The sequence below is a fragment of the Armigeres subalbatus genome, chromosome 1 (assembly GCF_024139115.2).
Source record: "Armigeres subalbatus isolate Guangzhou_Male chromosome 1, GZ_Asu_2, whole genome shotgun sequence".
NCBI lineage: Eukaryota > Metazoa > Arthropoda > Insecta > Diptera > Culicidae > Armigeres > Armigeres subalbatus.
The window spans coordinates 245,255,330-245,271,546 of NC_085139.1; the positions used below are offsets into that span (position 1 = coordinate 245,255,330).

Consider the following 16,217-nt stretch of genomic DNA (forward strand, 5'->3'; position numbering starts at 1 on the left):
ATTTATTGTTTAGCAAAAAAAGTTACCAACGAGCGTAATGAAATGAAAGACCCATCCCTACCCCTACCCCTACCCCTACCAAAATCATAGATTGTCACAAAGATCTATAACTCTCTTTCTATCATTTCAGCCGGTGTTCCTCCACTTACGAATCAAGACGAGTCAAGGTATTTTAAATTACTGTTCCTGTGATACGCATGTGCATAGACGTGTTGAACACAATTCCAATAGTAGTAATAATAATGTTAATGTTAATCATAATAACAATAGCTGCAGTAGTTTTTTAGCTAGCAAACTAAATAGCAATAGTAGCAATGCCAACGACGCCACTAGCATAATCAGCAACAGCATCGGTTTCCCTTCCGTCCCGACGGCGGCACATCCTGATAACAGCAACCATTCTCCTCCTTCAACTGCTCTAACCAGCACCGCTCAAAGCACCCTTACCAGTCCGACATTCGCTAATCATCAACATCACTGTCCGGTCTGTTTCGATCGCATTCAGTCTACGTTTGATCGAATCTTGTCGGAGTTGGAAATTCCTACCGGTTTGTGTGCCACTGGTGCCGACTCAGACGAAAAGAAACCTCAGGACACAAGTCGCCCTGCCAAACTGCCTCCACCGGTCCGCATCAGCGTGTTCGACACGGATTCCAACGCTAACGTATGCATGTGTTCAATGTACAGCAGTAGCTTCAGTCTAGTGGGTGGTGAATACAGGCGCAGCCGTTCCGGTTCAACAAGCTGCCTTGATCAGTCCCAAGTGGATACCGGTGGTGGAAGTGGAGGAGGTGGAGGTGGAGGTCTTGGCAACAGCCAGATCTGCCCCAACTGCCGGAACATCATCAAACATCAACCGATGGAACATCGAAAGACGCTCATCTCGCGGCGTCTCATGTTAGCAAATGACATCATCGTCAATCGCATCGATACGCATTACCTGAATACGTACACGACGACCGGTGGAGGCATAACGGCCACGGCCGCCAGTGCCAACCGTCAGTTCGAACCATACACTCCGGAAAGTGTAGAATCTCATTCCCCGGCACCGGAAAGTGCCGATAACAAACCGGACTTCGATGAATCTCAACCTGCCAACGCACTGGACGCGATCGATAGCCCGACAAGAGCAACCGACGGCAACCCAAAGCAACCGCTCAGCGAGCCGAAGCAACCGAACGCATCTCTAACGAATTCCTCCTCAAAGAAAAGCTCCACCATCGGTGGGGGCGTTTCGCCACGGCAGCTCAAGTCGCGGCTGGAGAAACTCAAACGAATTTCGGACCGACGGAAAACCTATCAGGAAACGAAAGCACTGGCCGCAGCGGCGGCAACAGGGAACAACAGTGCGGTACTGGGAGAAGAGCTACAGCCGTTGGACGATGGCCGCGGGGAGACGGGGCCCGGCGGCAAATCTAGTCACGATGGAGGCGTGGATGAAGTGATATTTGTCGGTAGCGATGGCCAACCGCGGCGGCACCTGCTGCTGGATGCCGATCGGAATGATGGGAAACTGGCTGAATGCTGTCATCGGCGGTGGAACTGCTGTGCGATAGCGTAGCCAGAAACTCCTCGCTTCGATGACGGGGAGCTTGATTTTAGATTTATATTTATGTTATGTGTGAATGTTAAAGTTGCACTGATTGTACTTATAAGGTTAGGAATTACTGTGTTTGTGGTTTCTAAATAGCAAGAAATTAAAATTGGTTTATTTTTTTAACTGTTTGTGTGTTTTATTAGTATGCTTATTTGTCCCCACATTTAGTTCCCGTGTTTAGCTTCTGTTGGTTCTTAATCCGAGAACGAGTTTACATGTCTGTTTTATGCCTTTGAAATCAATTAATCAGTTGAGTTTTTTGTTTAATTTAAAGCTTAACATTATGCTCCAATCAATATTCGTTCTAATTAATGCTTGATTTAGTACGTTTTACGTTTTGAGTACTTGTGAGTCTTGCGTCTGTAAAATGCCACCAGTACAAAAATCTCATCGTCTGTAGCCAGATTTCGAATTGTTCAAATTTGGCGCTTTCCCAAACAGTTCAGAGAGTCCACGACGGTGAATCTATCCCACTCTGGAAATTCCACCATAATCGATTGCGTTCGTATCCGTACGCCATGTAGCTTTATATTGTAGTGAACTAAGTGACATGTTTGGGAAATTCAGAGTAAGTTGTCTTTCTCATTTTTTTCACACTGGCTGACGTAAATCCAAGGATTTGTGAAATTTTCATCTTCTTGACCTCACCTAGTGATTACCATCACTGAGGAAACCTTTCAAGACGACGTTCTGTTTTGTCATCGTATACGACAGACTTATAGTGCTCCTCAGTGAAATATTGGAAAAGACACGGCAGTTTTCCTTGCTGGCAATATGAAATGATTTTTTCCCCTCGAAAGATATGTACTTGCGATTAGGGAGAGAAGAAAAATATCTGATGTCTCCTGCAAAATTATATTTTTCCGCGTTTAAGCTGGACGGAAGTTTCTTTGAAGAAAGTGGCTATTCCAGAGATTCCACTGTTTTATTATTGTCCATTGAGGAAATCCGATGAAAACCTCGTTGATGTTGGGGATTCTCCGTGCTACACACAAATGTCCACTGTGTTAAGCAGTACTTTTAGTTTGTAGTAGTAGGCCAGTAGGCCTTTAGGAGAGAGAATAAATTGTGCATCTGGAAGAGTAAGACGTGTTTCCTAAGCGAACCCATAAAACTAGTGTAAAGTGAACTACAAGCCGGTCCTTATTCCGGAGTACCACATCTGGCGACGATTGAGCGGAACCATAATTACAATACAAGTTTGTAAGTAAAAAAAAACAAGAAAAAAGTGAAAATCAAACATACATATTAATTGAAACATTTTGAAAAATCTAATTTACCATCAGACAAGAAGCCGCTGCAGCTACGCAGAAACAGGCAAAAGCCGCTGTTAATAAGCAGAAACAGATTCTTCATCCGCTGCCATAGAGCAGGGACAGTCGCTTTTAAAAAAACTTAGGCGTGTAGCCGCTGCGTGAAGCAGAAAAGCAGAAAAAGCTAATCCGCTGAAGGACAACAGGAAAAGGTCAAGGATCTCTAAAAAAATAAAAATGTAAAATCTGTTCAATCCGGAGCAAATAGTAAGGTAAAACCATGTGTGAATTTGTTTATATCGTTACCATGGTAAAGATGCCCACGTGGGTACTCGAAACTAAGAATAGAAAATTGGAACATCCGTCCATTCAAATTTAATCACCTTCCAGAAACGCAGATTCGTAAAGAATGGCTCCGGTGGAAAAGAAACTTCGAAGTGATCGCTGCTGTCAGTGAAGAGGAAAACGCTACAAAATTGAGAAACATTTTATTGGCTAAACCTAAAGGGTGGTCTGGGACTTCAAAACCTGTGCTATTCAATAGAGGGTGCAGATGTTCAAGAAGATATTGCTAAAGAAATTGACCCCTACAAGACAGCAATGGACAAATTGGACGATCATTTCAGTCAGAAGCAGCACGATTCTTTCGAAAGAAATGAATTTTGCAAACTGGCTCCTGGAACGGATGCATTACGTGAGCCATTGACGAAATTTTTGCTGCGATGTACCGAACAAGCGAAGAAATGTGATTTTGGCAAAACTGCAGAAGAGAACCGAGATTTCTGAATCATATAATTTTAATATTTGAGCTTGTCGTCCTTTAGGTTTATAAAGCGAAGATTCGGGAAACTATAGTGGATAATTAGGAGAAGTGAAATACCAAACTGCAGCGTTAGATGTTTCTGAGTAGACTACTTTATTATCTTATCTTTATTATCTTGAACACTTTGGTTCGATCGTTCGTGCATTCGGAGCAATAATCGTGAACCGACTATTCTGAATGCGCTAGGGTTGTACATGTAGGATACTACAATAATCATTCAAATAATCTATTATGCTCCTACAGAGTTGAGGGAAAAACTTTTACACAAAGAAGCACTGACACTACCACAAATAACACGGATGGTTAACTTATTCGAATCTATAAAGCACCAGGTGCGGTAAGACGCGCGGCTATAAAGCAAGACCATGCTGAGGGTGGCTGGGTTCGATTCCCGGTGCCGGTCTAGGCAATTTTCGGATTGGAAATTGTCTCGACTTCTCTGGGCATAAAAGTATCATCGTGCTAGCCTCATGATATACGAATGCAAAAATGGTAACCGGGCTTAGAAACCTCGCAGTTAATAACTGAGGAAGTGCATAATGAACACTAAGCTGCGAGGCGGCTCTGTCCCAGTGTGGGGATGTAATGCCAATAAGAAGAAGAAGAAAGCACCAGGTACAGGTAAATACTGGAAATGGAAATTCACCTGGTAATTCTTTTGAACCAGTTTCGAAAGGTGGCGTGAATCGTTTGAGTGGTAGTAGCAAATACGTAAGAGGTTCTAGCTACAGATGTGGACAAAAGACTCATTATGGAAATGATCGTCAGTGTCCAGCGCGTAGCAAACAATGTGAGAAATGCAGCAAGTGCGGTCACGCGTATGTCGATCTGTGACAAAAAGCAAAAATGAGGAAAATTCTTCATTCTCAACTCAACGGCCAAAACTGGACAACGTGATAGCGATTATCTCCTCAAATGGAGGGGATCGGCAATAATCGCAAAGTTTCATTTGCAACATAGGCGATGGCGAAAAAAATCTTTCGGCTGAAGTGGGAAATATCCTTATTTAAATGCTGATTGATTCTGGCAGCTGCAAGAACATTATAGATGTCATGATCTCCGACGAAATTGGAACATCGCCGTTTTCGACTCCTGCGTCTGGAGTAGATTTGACTTGCTAAATGCTAGCAGCCCCCGGCGCAACCTGTTACCTGTAATATCGCACTATGAATTGATCCATTCTCTCCGTTCCTGTACGCCAGAACGCACTGCCTGTTGCCCTATGGGAGACCCCGAACCACTCGATTCAGTACCGCTAGCTGCTTCCTGCCTGCACAATCGCACTGTTTCCTGCCATCAGAGTCGTTCTGGCTCTGCTATCGAGTTTGGTGTAGGGGTCTCCCAACCACCTTTCTCAGGCAAGTATGCAATCCGTGACAATATTTCTTTGCCTGATCCGCTCCCGTGTTCCAGCGCAACTTTCAATTCCACTGTACCTTCAAGCGGCAGATCCGGTAGTGATGCAGCTCCGACCAGAACATTTTTTACATGTGAGGTTACTGTCAATCCCTCGTTATCTTCGCAACCGGGACGCATTGTGGAAAGCATTATGGAAGCCCCCGACTCCTCTAGCTCAGTTCTGCCTTCTGCTACCTGCGGTCACCTCTGTCGTCCTGGTCCTGACGCTAGCTACAGATCGGGGGTCTTCCAGCATCCGACGACAGGCAAGTACAATCAAGTTTTCGTTTCTCCGAGGTCTGATGCCAATCCACTTTTCAGTATCCTGCGCTCGACAAATCTACGTGCTGATTCCCCTATATGGCCTACCTCTGGGAATCCGGAACGCGCCGCAGAGAGTCTCAAAGGAGCCCTCAACTTCTACGACTCAGTCAAGCCTCTTGCCATCTCCGCTCATCACAGTTGCTCCGGTCCTGCTGTCGGAAGCGGGGAGAGGGTCGTCCAACAACTTGAATACGCCGAAGAACATGATTATCCGTCAGCTCAACCGAGATATGATATCGCACACCTTGCCTCTACATCCAGTACGCTCCCGGGACGCACTCATGCCACAAGCTCTGAGGAAGCCCCTAATCCTCCCAACTCAGTCGTGCCATTCCTGCCAGCGACCAGCAGACGTCCCGGTCCTGTGCTTGGGTCAGGAAATGGGGTCTTCCGAACTCCTTATGTCGACAAGTACTCTCAGTCAATGAATGCTTCTCTGCCTGATAGTGTTCCGATTTGCAGTGCCTCATCCGCTTCTCGCCACATGCAGTCCGACATATCCATCTACTACCAGAACGTTGGAGGAATTAACGGCCTTCTGGACGAATATAGGCTAGCTGTTCTGGATCAGAACTACGACGTCATAGTGTTTACTGAAACCTGGCTTGATTCTCGAACTATTTCGAGCTACGTTTTTGGAGCCGGCTACGAAGTTTTTCGCTGTGATCGCAACACGGAGAATAGCAGGAAAACTACCGGAGGTGGCGTACTTGTTGCAGTTAACTCCAGCTTGAAAGCAAAAATGCTTGAGGACGATTCTTGGAACACCGTTGAGCAAGTATGGGTTGTTATTCAGCTTGGTGACAGGCAACTATTCCTCTGTGCTGTGTACATCCCTCCGGATCGGACTCGCGACTTGGATCTCATTGACACACACTGCCGATCTGTATCTTGTGCTTCAGATGTGGCCGCGCCTTGTGATGAGGTTGTGATTTTAGGCGACTACAACCTTACGAGCATTACATGGACTCCTATTCACAGCGGCTTCTTCCGTCCGGACCTAGAAAGCTCCACGTTCCACGCAGGTGCCGTTAAACTTCTGTATCGCAACGCTATCTCAAATCAATGGCGAGGTTAACGAGAATAATCGCTCTCTGGACCTCTGCTTCGTGAGTGGTCGTACCACGGCACCTTCCATCTGTTTGGCTCCTGCACCCTTAGTTAAGGATGTTGCTCATCACTGCCCTCTAGTGATTGCCGTCGAAGATTATGTTATGCGTGATTTCTTCAACCCCCCAACCGTGGTGTCGTACGATTTCCATAAAGCGAACCATCGCAGTATTACTGAAGTGCTATCAAATATGGATTGGGAACATATTCTTGATCCAGTAGACATTAATTCTGCTGCAGAAACTTTTTCTCACATCATGGTGTACATCATCGACAGGCATGTCCCCAAAAAGTCCGTTCGATCAGACTCTCGTATCCCGTGGATGACGAATGCTCTCCGGTCGCTGAAAAGGTGCAAGAAAGCTGCACTCAGAAGTTACACGAAACACCGTACGTTGCCACTCAAATTCCACTATGTTAGACTCAACAACGAGTATAAGCGGATCAGTCGTTATCATTTCCTACGCTACCAAAGAGGGATACAACGACGACTAAGATCTCACTTAAAGTCCTTTTGGAGCTACGTAAATGAACAGCGCAAAGAGACTGGATTTCCATCGTCCATGGTGTTTAATAGTGAATCTGCAAGCACCCAACAAGGTATATGCAACCTGTTCTCAGCTAAATTCGCCAGTGTGTTTGAAGACGAACAACTACCTGTTGATGTCGTTGCCAGCAACGTCCCATTAGCTAATCAATCGCTCGGTGATATCGAGGTGAATGTCGAAGCAATTTCGAGAGCGATGTCAAAGCTTAAGACATCATCTAAGCCTGGTCCTGACGGTGTTCCATCGATGATTTTCAAAATTATATTACCTGTCTGCTGGAACCCCTTCTCCTGTTATTCCAACTCTCTCTATCCAGCGGCACATTCCCATCTTGCTGGAAGACTGCAGATATGTTTCCGGTCTACAAAAAGGGGAGCAAGCGTGATGTGAACAATTATCGGGGTATTACATCGCTTAGTGCATCAGCGAAGCTTTTTGAACTGATTGTCATGGACCCGCTGAATGCCCACTGCAAACAATATCTTTGCGCTGACCAACATGGTTTTACAGCTGGCCGTTCAACAACTACTAACTTGTTGTGCCTAACGTCGTACGTCACGGATAGCATGATTGCACGCACTCAAACGGACGTGATTTACACGGATCTTTCTGCAGCATTCGATAAACTGAACCATAAAATTGCAATCGCCAAGCTTGACAGACTTGGAGTCGGTGGAAATCTTCTCGATTGGTTTCGATCATATCTGACCGGACGCCAGCTTGTGGTTGCTTTAGGCGATTGTCGCTCAGATAGTTTCCGCGCTTCGTCTGGTATACCGCAGGGCAGCCACTTGGGGCCTTTAATTTTCCTGCTTTACTTCAACGATGTTCACCATGTAATCGATGGACCACGGCTATCCTTTGCGGACGATCTGAAGATATTTCTTCGCATCTGCTCAATAGCCGACTGCCAATCCCTCCAAAACCAGATCACAGTGTTTGCCAACTGGTGTACTCTGAACCGACTTGTGGTCAATCCGGCGAAATGTTCGGTAATTACTTTTTCACGAAAGAAGGAGCCGATCCGGTTTAGTTACTCTCTTCTCGGCACGACCATTAACCGAGTGCATTGCGTGAAAGATTTGGGACTTCTTCTGGATTCGCAACTTACATTTACCCAGCACGTATCCTTTGTCGTCGATAAAGCGGCCAGAACGCTTGGCTTTGTGTTCAGGGTGGCGAAAAATTTCACCGACGTACATTGCTTGAAGGCACTCTACTGCTCGCTCGTCCGGTCGACGTTGGAATACTGCTCGGCGGTCTGGTGTCCTTACTACAACAACGGATCGGAACGCATCGAATCCATACAACGCCGCTTTGTTCGTTTTGCATTGCGCAAACTACCTTGGAGAGATCCATTTCGCCTCCCTAGTTACGAGGATCGCTGCCAGCTGATCGACCTTCTTACGTTGCGTATCCGTAGGGACTTAAGCAGAGCACTGACCGTCGCTGACATTATACAAGGAAGGATCGATTGTCCAGACATTCTGCAACAAATTAACCTTAACGTGCAACATCGGCCATTGCGGAATAGCATAATGTTGAGACTTCCCCTTCGCCGCACCAACTATGGTCTGGGCAACGCACTGAACGGGCTACAGAGAGTTTTTAATAGGGTGGCATCAGTATTTGACTACCACTTGACAAGAGATGCGCTTCGCCGTAGTTTTGTAAATGTTTTTCGTCGTAGTAGCTGACGCGCATATGCTAGATAAGTGTATTTAAGTCCCATGACAAGTTTATTTTTCGTTGTGTTTTTACTGTTTTGTTAATACGTTATTATTGTATGACCATACTAGTTTTAAATCATCATTAGGATTACGAACAATCTGTTGATGTACACCATAAATAAATAAAATAAGGAGGTAACTAAAAAAAAGACACCACTTGGAAAAGCATGCTAGCGCAAGGTGTAGAGATGCGAAGCCGTTGGTCGTGTCGCATGTTTTTGAATCAGTGATTGCTGTTGGCGATGGAGGAAATCGGAACCAAGAAACAGCCATTTTTTATGTCGAATTAAAGAGAAATTGGAGCAACTGCTGGTTTTTGATATTATTGAACCTGTTTCAGGCACACCAGCATGGGTTTCTCCGTTGGTAATTATTGTCAAAGATAATGAAGACCTTGGTTTGTGTGTCGACATGCGACGCGCGAATCAAGCCACAATAAGAGAACGTCATATGATGCCAACTTTCGAGAGTTTTCTCCTACGCCTCAAGTCGTCTAAGTTCTTCAGTCGTCTGGATATTAGCATTCCATCAGGTAAATCTAGGGTGAAAAAAAATCTGTGAATTATATTTAAACTAAAATTAATACAACTATTACTAAAATACAGATTGAATTGGATGAAGAATCTCGATCTATTACAACTATCATTTGACATATATATCCCTTATAAGGGATTGTACAGATACAAAAAGGCTGATGTTTGGCGTTTCATGTACCCCGAAATGTTTCAGAAAGTTAAGGAACAGATTTTTGCTGGCTGCAACAACGTAATCAGTTATATTGGCGATGTTGTAGTATTCGGTTAAACTTAGAAAAGCATGATAAGGCTTTAAACAAAGTTCTTTCAGCTCTAAAAGACCGTAATATACTTCTTAACCAAGAGAAATGCATCTTCAAAGCACTACAATTAGAGTTTTTGGGACGTATTCTCTCTTTGGACGGAATTCGGTCTACAGAACAAAATGTACAAGCGCTACAGAAGTTTCGTGAACCTCGTACTTCTGACGAAGTTAGAAGTTTTTTAGATCTTATAACATACGTTGGAAAATTTATCCAGGATTTAGCAATCGTTTCTGCACCCTTGCAGGAACTTATATGTAATTCCAAAAGGTTTATTTGGGGAAAGAAACACCAACAAAGTTTAGAAAAATTGAAGAATGTTGATACTTTGTCTTTTTTGACAATTCCTTGCGTACAAGAGTTGTAGAGGATTTCTCTCCTGTTGCAATGGGCGCTGTTCTAATGCGAATAGCGACAACAATAACCCTCGTATAATATGCTAATGTCAGTATAAGTCTCCCTTGTACCGAAAAGCGATACTGCCAAACTGAGAAAGAAGCGCTTGCTTTAGTGTGAGCAGTGGAAAATTTTTCATTATACTAAATTGGTCAAGAATTCGAGTTGGAAACAGACTATAAACCTTTGGAAGTGATTTTCTCCCCAACTTCTACACCATGCGCTCGTATTGAACGCTGAGTCTTACGGCTACAATCATTTAGATTTAAGGCTTCCCCAGACCTAAGCGATTTCATCGCAGCGACGGCGACCACTAGTCGTCGCGATTCTATCGTTGGGTCGCTGCAGGCAATGCTCCATTTACGCTTGCATACCAACGACGACAGAATCGCTGTCGCCAGGCGATAGAATCGCGTCGCGACTATCGCGTCGCGTGTGTTTGGGGGAACCTTTAAGGTCGAATATCGCAAATGAAGTAGCAATATTGCAGACTCCCTCTCTCGGTTGGTGTACTCTGAAACTGCTGGAGGCTTCGAAAAAGATAACACCTTTATGACATTGGCTATTCAGGAATCAGTGGCAATTGATGTTGATGAAATTGAAAATGCCACCCGTAATGATCCCGTAATGAGTTAACGGTCGCTAGAAAATGTCTCCAGATCGGTAACTGGAATAACCCGAGGGCAAAATCGTTCGAACCTTTTCGAAATGAATTGGGATTTATTGGTGACACAATCATAAGGGTAAACAAACTGGTTGTTCCAAAGCAGTTACGACAACGTATGCTACAACTTGCGCTCGAAGGTCATCCGGGTGAGTCAGTCATGAAGAGACGCTTGCGGGATCGAGCTTGGTGGCCATCAATGGTTCGAGAGACCAGGGAATGTTGTGTAGCATGCGAACGATGTCAACTGGTTGGACTCCCAAGCCGACCAGTGCCAATGTGTCGAAGACAAATGCCATCAAAGCCCTGGGTTGACATCGCTATCGACTTCATGGGACCCCTTCCCTCTGGCGAATACTTATTGATCGTTATAGATTACTTCAGTCGGTACAAAGAGGTCGAAATTATGACTCGAGATGGAAATAAAGTAATTGGGCGATGGATTTTCGGTTTGTCTGTGATTGTACTACTCGATCTCTCACGCATTGAAAATCTCTTCTTTGCTCACGGCCCCAGCACCAGGTCCTTGATAGGAAGACCGCCCATAGTGCGCTAGTAATTTTAGCCAAGTTTTTCACAAGCGGACTGATGAAAGAAGCCTGCTCAAGGAATCTTCGGATTTCTCAGACACTCATAGGCTCTTTGGAGTTCTGGATGCTTTTAATTTTCTTTTTGTCGACGTGAAAGCCATCCCCATCAACCTGGTGCCCTAGGAATTTAATGCTTGTTCTAGTAAACTTGCAGTTGCTGGAGTTTAGAGTTAGAGTATTAGCTTTGAATATTTCTAGTACTCGCTTCGCTGTTTCCTGCAGCTCTTCTAGGGTTTCCGCTAAGATTAGAACATCGTCTATGTATACAAGAATATTCCTCTCGCCCGCCAGTATGCGACACTTTCGGCGCTGACAGATTTCAGTTGCGCAATTCACCCCAAACATTAATCTGATGAAGCGTTTTCGGTAAACATGATTAGGTTCCGGAATTCATTGCTTAGTTCCAGGTGGTTAAAAGCATTGCTTAGATCAAGTTTTGCGAAATAATCGTTAGCCGTGGACCGTCCCAAGAACTGAATTACACATCTGGTATCGAGTGCGACATCATCGGTCTTGTAACTCTAGTCGCTGTCGCTGGTATACTCTCTGGTGTACGTGTCCCCGGTGCGCTTGCTGATATTTGTGTAGCCGGCTCGGTGCTGACATCCTTTCTTCATAATCAAGTCTTGAACATTGTCGACTTGGTGTTGACCCTTCTTCATAATCAAACCTTGAAAGTTTTCTGTCGTACCGTCCACTACGGTTCGGGCTTGAACGATTGATGGCGTACACTTCCGGATGTTCCGGAACTGCTCTTTCGACTTCGAATGTTTCGTCACGTGTTGCAGCCTGTACTACAAACTTATAGTATCGTAGCCGTACGTTCTAGCTGTTGCGTAATCTTTTTAGAAATTGGGATCGCACGAATCGGCCCTGGTCGGCTGGGCTATATTCACAGAGTCGAATCTTTCGTGTCGTGCGTAATAGGAAATTGGGGTTTCGTTTTTCTCCTGTCTCATATATGGTCTGGATTCTGCCAAACCGAACCAAGCAAATTTTTGACTGACTTGTAATATTTTGTTAGCAAACGCAAAACGGAATTTATTTTTATATTTATTTCAATTCATGCGTACATTTGTTGTAGGATATCCTCAGTTATGGCGTTGGACGATTTCCGACGCGCTTTGTGATCAATTAAATCTGTTATACGAAAACTTGGGCGAAAATTACATTTTTTTAAATTGGCGCTTGGTACGATTTGGCAGAACCCCGGCCATATATCTTTCGAATCATCCCAGAAAATCAAAATTGGTCAAATATTAAAAAAGTTACAATAAGGTACAGTGGGGTAAGTGCGTTAATGGGGTAAATGAAAAAACTCTCTTCGTGTTGCCTTTTTTCTGCGCTGAATTAGTTTCTCTTCTGCCCTTGCTACACTATACCGCTCTCTGTTGGAACGGGTACGAGCCACTAGCATTCGACTCCTAGCAACATTTTTCTCGACCGTCACTCGCTGGCACTCCTCATCAACTCCATCATCGCTCCCCAGCTCATCAATTCAACCATTTCGTTGGCATCGCTGTACAGTGCCTAACACTTCCGGCGCTGTTGTAGTCACAGATTAGTGGATATTTCGCTCGTCCAGCTTCTGGTGGTACTGTTCAGCAACTTCTTCAACTGACAAGCGTTTGATATTTACGCTGGAAAGTCGCGCCCGGAGAAGCAAAGGTTATAAGTCGCAGACCATTATCTTTGGTAGCGGAATGAAGGCTTTCCGTACCAATGACAGGCGAAAGAAACTATCTCTTCCGATCTGCGCATTTGCATCCCCGATGATTATATTTACATCATGTGTTGGGCACTCTCCGTAGGCCTTATCAAGGCTCTCATTCTTCACGTCATCAAACTTATTGCTGCCACACTCACGCCGATCTTCCGCAGCTCACGAGCCAAGAGCCCAACACGTGCGGGTTCGGTTCTCAGGTTCCAAGATCCGACTTCCCAATCGTTGCACTTTATTCATTGCCGGATCTATTTTCGTTGAATCAATCCGTTTGCTCTACTTTGGCCTTTCTTGGTAACTGTAGAATCTTCGGTACGCTACCTTACCAGGGTTGCGCTACCTACATCGCGTTGAAGGGGCTGCCTTCTCGATGCTGACACGATGCAGCATGATGTGCACAATTTTGTTTAGAGTCCCTCGCTGGCACTCGGACGATGATCAGCCGCCCCTAACATGGGGAACAGACGCTGTTGTAGTTATTCGCAGCACCTATTTCGAACACAGCCTTCCGTATCGGTACACCTGGAAATCACCACTGCAGACAGAATCACAAATCGACCGTTCTGATTGATGGACGGCACTTCTCCGTGATGCTAACATCGACTCTGACCACTATCTGGTGATGGTTAAACTGTGCCCAAAACTATCCGTCATCAACAATGTTCGGTACCGACGACCGCCGCGGTACGACCTAGTGCGACTGAAGCAACCTGATGTCGCCACTGTATACAGCGACAGTATATGCAGCGTTGCCGGAAGAAGGTGAGCTCGATGGGGCCTCTCTTGAGGAATGCTGGAATATAGTGAAAGCAGTTATTAACGACGCAGCGAAGAACAACGTCGGGTATGTGGGACGAAGTCGACGGAACGATTGGTTCGACGAAGAGGGCAGACAAATTCTGGGGGAGAAGGACGCAGCGCGGTCGGTCGCGCTGCAGCAAGGTACCCGGCAGAACGTAGAACGTTATAGACGGAAGCGGAGACAGCAGACCCGCCTTTTTCAGAAGAAGAAACGCCGCTTGGAAGATGCGGGGTGCGATGAGATGGAACAGTAATGCCGTTTAAAAAACATGCAAGTTCTATTAGAAGCTCAACGCATCCCACAAAGGCTTCATGCCGCGAGCTGAGATGTGCAGGAATCAGGATGGGAGCATCTTGACGGACGAACGTGTGGTGATCGAAAGGTGGGAGCAGCACTACGAGGAACATTTAAATAGTGCTGAGAGTACACTGCCGTGAATCGCATATTTGTCCCATATGAATAGGAAACCCAGCAAAGATGGGACAGATATGCGATTCACGGCAGTACAAGCAGTGAAAGTCAAGGCAGCGGAGGAGATGATTACGTCAGTTCAGCGGACGATGGAAGCCAACCAGCCCCCACCTTGAGGGAAATTAAGGATGCCATCCAACAGCTAAAGACCAATAAAGCATCTGGTAAGGATGGTATCGGAGCTGCGCTCATCAAGATGGGCCCGGAAAAGCTAGCCACTTGCCTGCACAAACTGATAGTCAGAATCTGGGAAACTGAACAGCTACCGGAGGAGTGGAAGGAAGGGGTCATATGCCCCATCTACAAGAAAGGCGACAAGCTGGAGTGTGAGAACTTTCGAGCGATCATCATCCTTAATGCCGCCTACAAAGTGATATCCCAGATCATCTTCCGTCGTCTGGCACCATTAGTGAATGAGCTCGACAACGCATCATCTGTTCATAGATTTGAAGGCGGCATACGACAGTACAGACCGCGTAGAGCTATGGAAAATTATGGACTAGAAGAGCCTCCCTGGGAAGCTTACCAGACTGATCAAAGCAACGGTGGATGGTGTGCAAAACTGTGTGAAGATTTCGGGCGAACACTCCAGTTCGTTCGAAACGCGCCGGGAACAAAGACAAGGTGATGGACTTTCGTGCCTGTTGTTCAACATTGCGTTAGAAGGTGTCATGTGGAGAGCCGGGTGTAACAGCCGGGGTACGATTTTCAACAGATCCAGTCAATTTATTTGTTTCGCGGATGACTTGGACATTGTCGGCCGAACATTTCCAAAGGTGGCAGAACTGTTCACCCGCCTGAAACGAGAAGCAACAAATGTTGGACTGGTGGGGAATGCGTCGAAGACAAAGTACATGCTTTTGGGCGGAACCGAGCGCGACAGGGCCCGCCTGGGAAGCAGTGTTACGATAGACGGGATCGATGGTGGTCGTTGAGTTCGTCTACCTTAGATCCTTGCTAATGGCTGATAATAATGTTAGTCGTGGAATACGCATCATCTATGGAAGTCGGGCTTACCACAAGCTCCAGAAGACACTGCGGTCAAAAAAGATTCCCCACCGCATCAAATGTGGCATGTACAAGATGCTGATAAGACCGGTAGTCCTCTACGGACATGAAACACGGACAATGCTCGTAGAGGACTTGCAAGCACTCGGAGTATTCGAGAGACGGGTGCTGAGGGGCATCTTTGGCGGTGTGTGGCGGCGAAGAATGAACCACGAGCTCGCCCAGCTCTATGGCGAACCCAGTATCCAGAAGGTAGCTAAAGCTAGAAGGGTACGATGGACAGGGCATGTTGCAAGAATGTCGGACAGCAACCCTGCAAAGATAGTCTTCGCTTCCGATCCGGCAGGTACGAGACGGCGTGGAGCGCAGCGAGTGAGGTGGGTTGATCAGGTACAGAACGACTTGGCGAGCGTGGGGCGCATTCAAGGATGGAGAGATGTGGCGTCAAATTGTTGATTCGGTGTTATCTGTTCAGATGTAAGCTAAACAAATGAAATGAATGACCTCAGAGCACACACAACATAATTTTTTGAGCACGGACAGGAGGTTAAAAAAGGAGGAAATGGAAAACAAAATACCGCACACAATATTTGCGCGGCTGTTGTAATGTTTTCAGAAGCGCATTTGCACAAAATTCCACATGACGATTCGATTCAACGATTCCATGATCGACAGGAACAACTTTGCCCTAGGAAACCTCGCAATATAATCTCCCCCATAAGAATCGAGTATACTGGCAACTAAAAGCAGAGCATAAAATATTCATCTTCATGAAGCAACTTCGGTCCGAATTTTGACAAACATCGCATGAATATTCAAAACATAGAATGACATAGTCAGACGACTACTCCACGAACTCATTCATTCGACTGTCACTGAATGTGTTTACTATGTGCAGAAAAAAGCATAATTAGCATTATTTAAGTTGATGTTTACAGCTGA

General features: G+C 45.5%; 2 protein-coding genes across 5 annotated transcripts in view; both read left to right on the forward strand.

Moving 5' to 3' along the window:
• LOC134206285 (actin nucleation-promoting factor WASL) overlaps positions 1–16,217 on the forward strand; it is a 334,646-nt gene that overhangs the window by 211,855 nt on the left and 106,574 nt on the right. The window lies entirely within an intron of this gene.
• Positions 1–16,217, forward strand: part of LOC134206284 (inositol polyphosphate-5-phosphatase A-like) — a 103,125-nt gene that overhangs the window by 82,337 nt on the left and 4,571 nt on the right. Inside the window, exon 8 of one of the 2 annotated variants that reach the window (XM_062681982.1) lies at positions 131–167. In XM_062681982.1, the coding sequence (XP_062537966.1) occupies positions 131–167 (37 nt within the window). Of the gene's footprint in view, positions 1–130; positions 1,713–16,217 lie in introns of those variants that run through there. The other variant, XM_062681981.1, reaches the window with a different exon arrangement.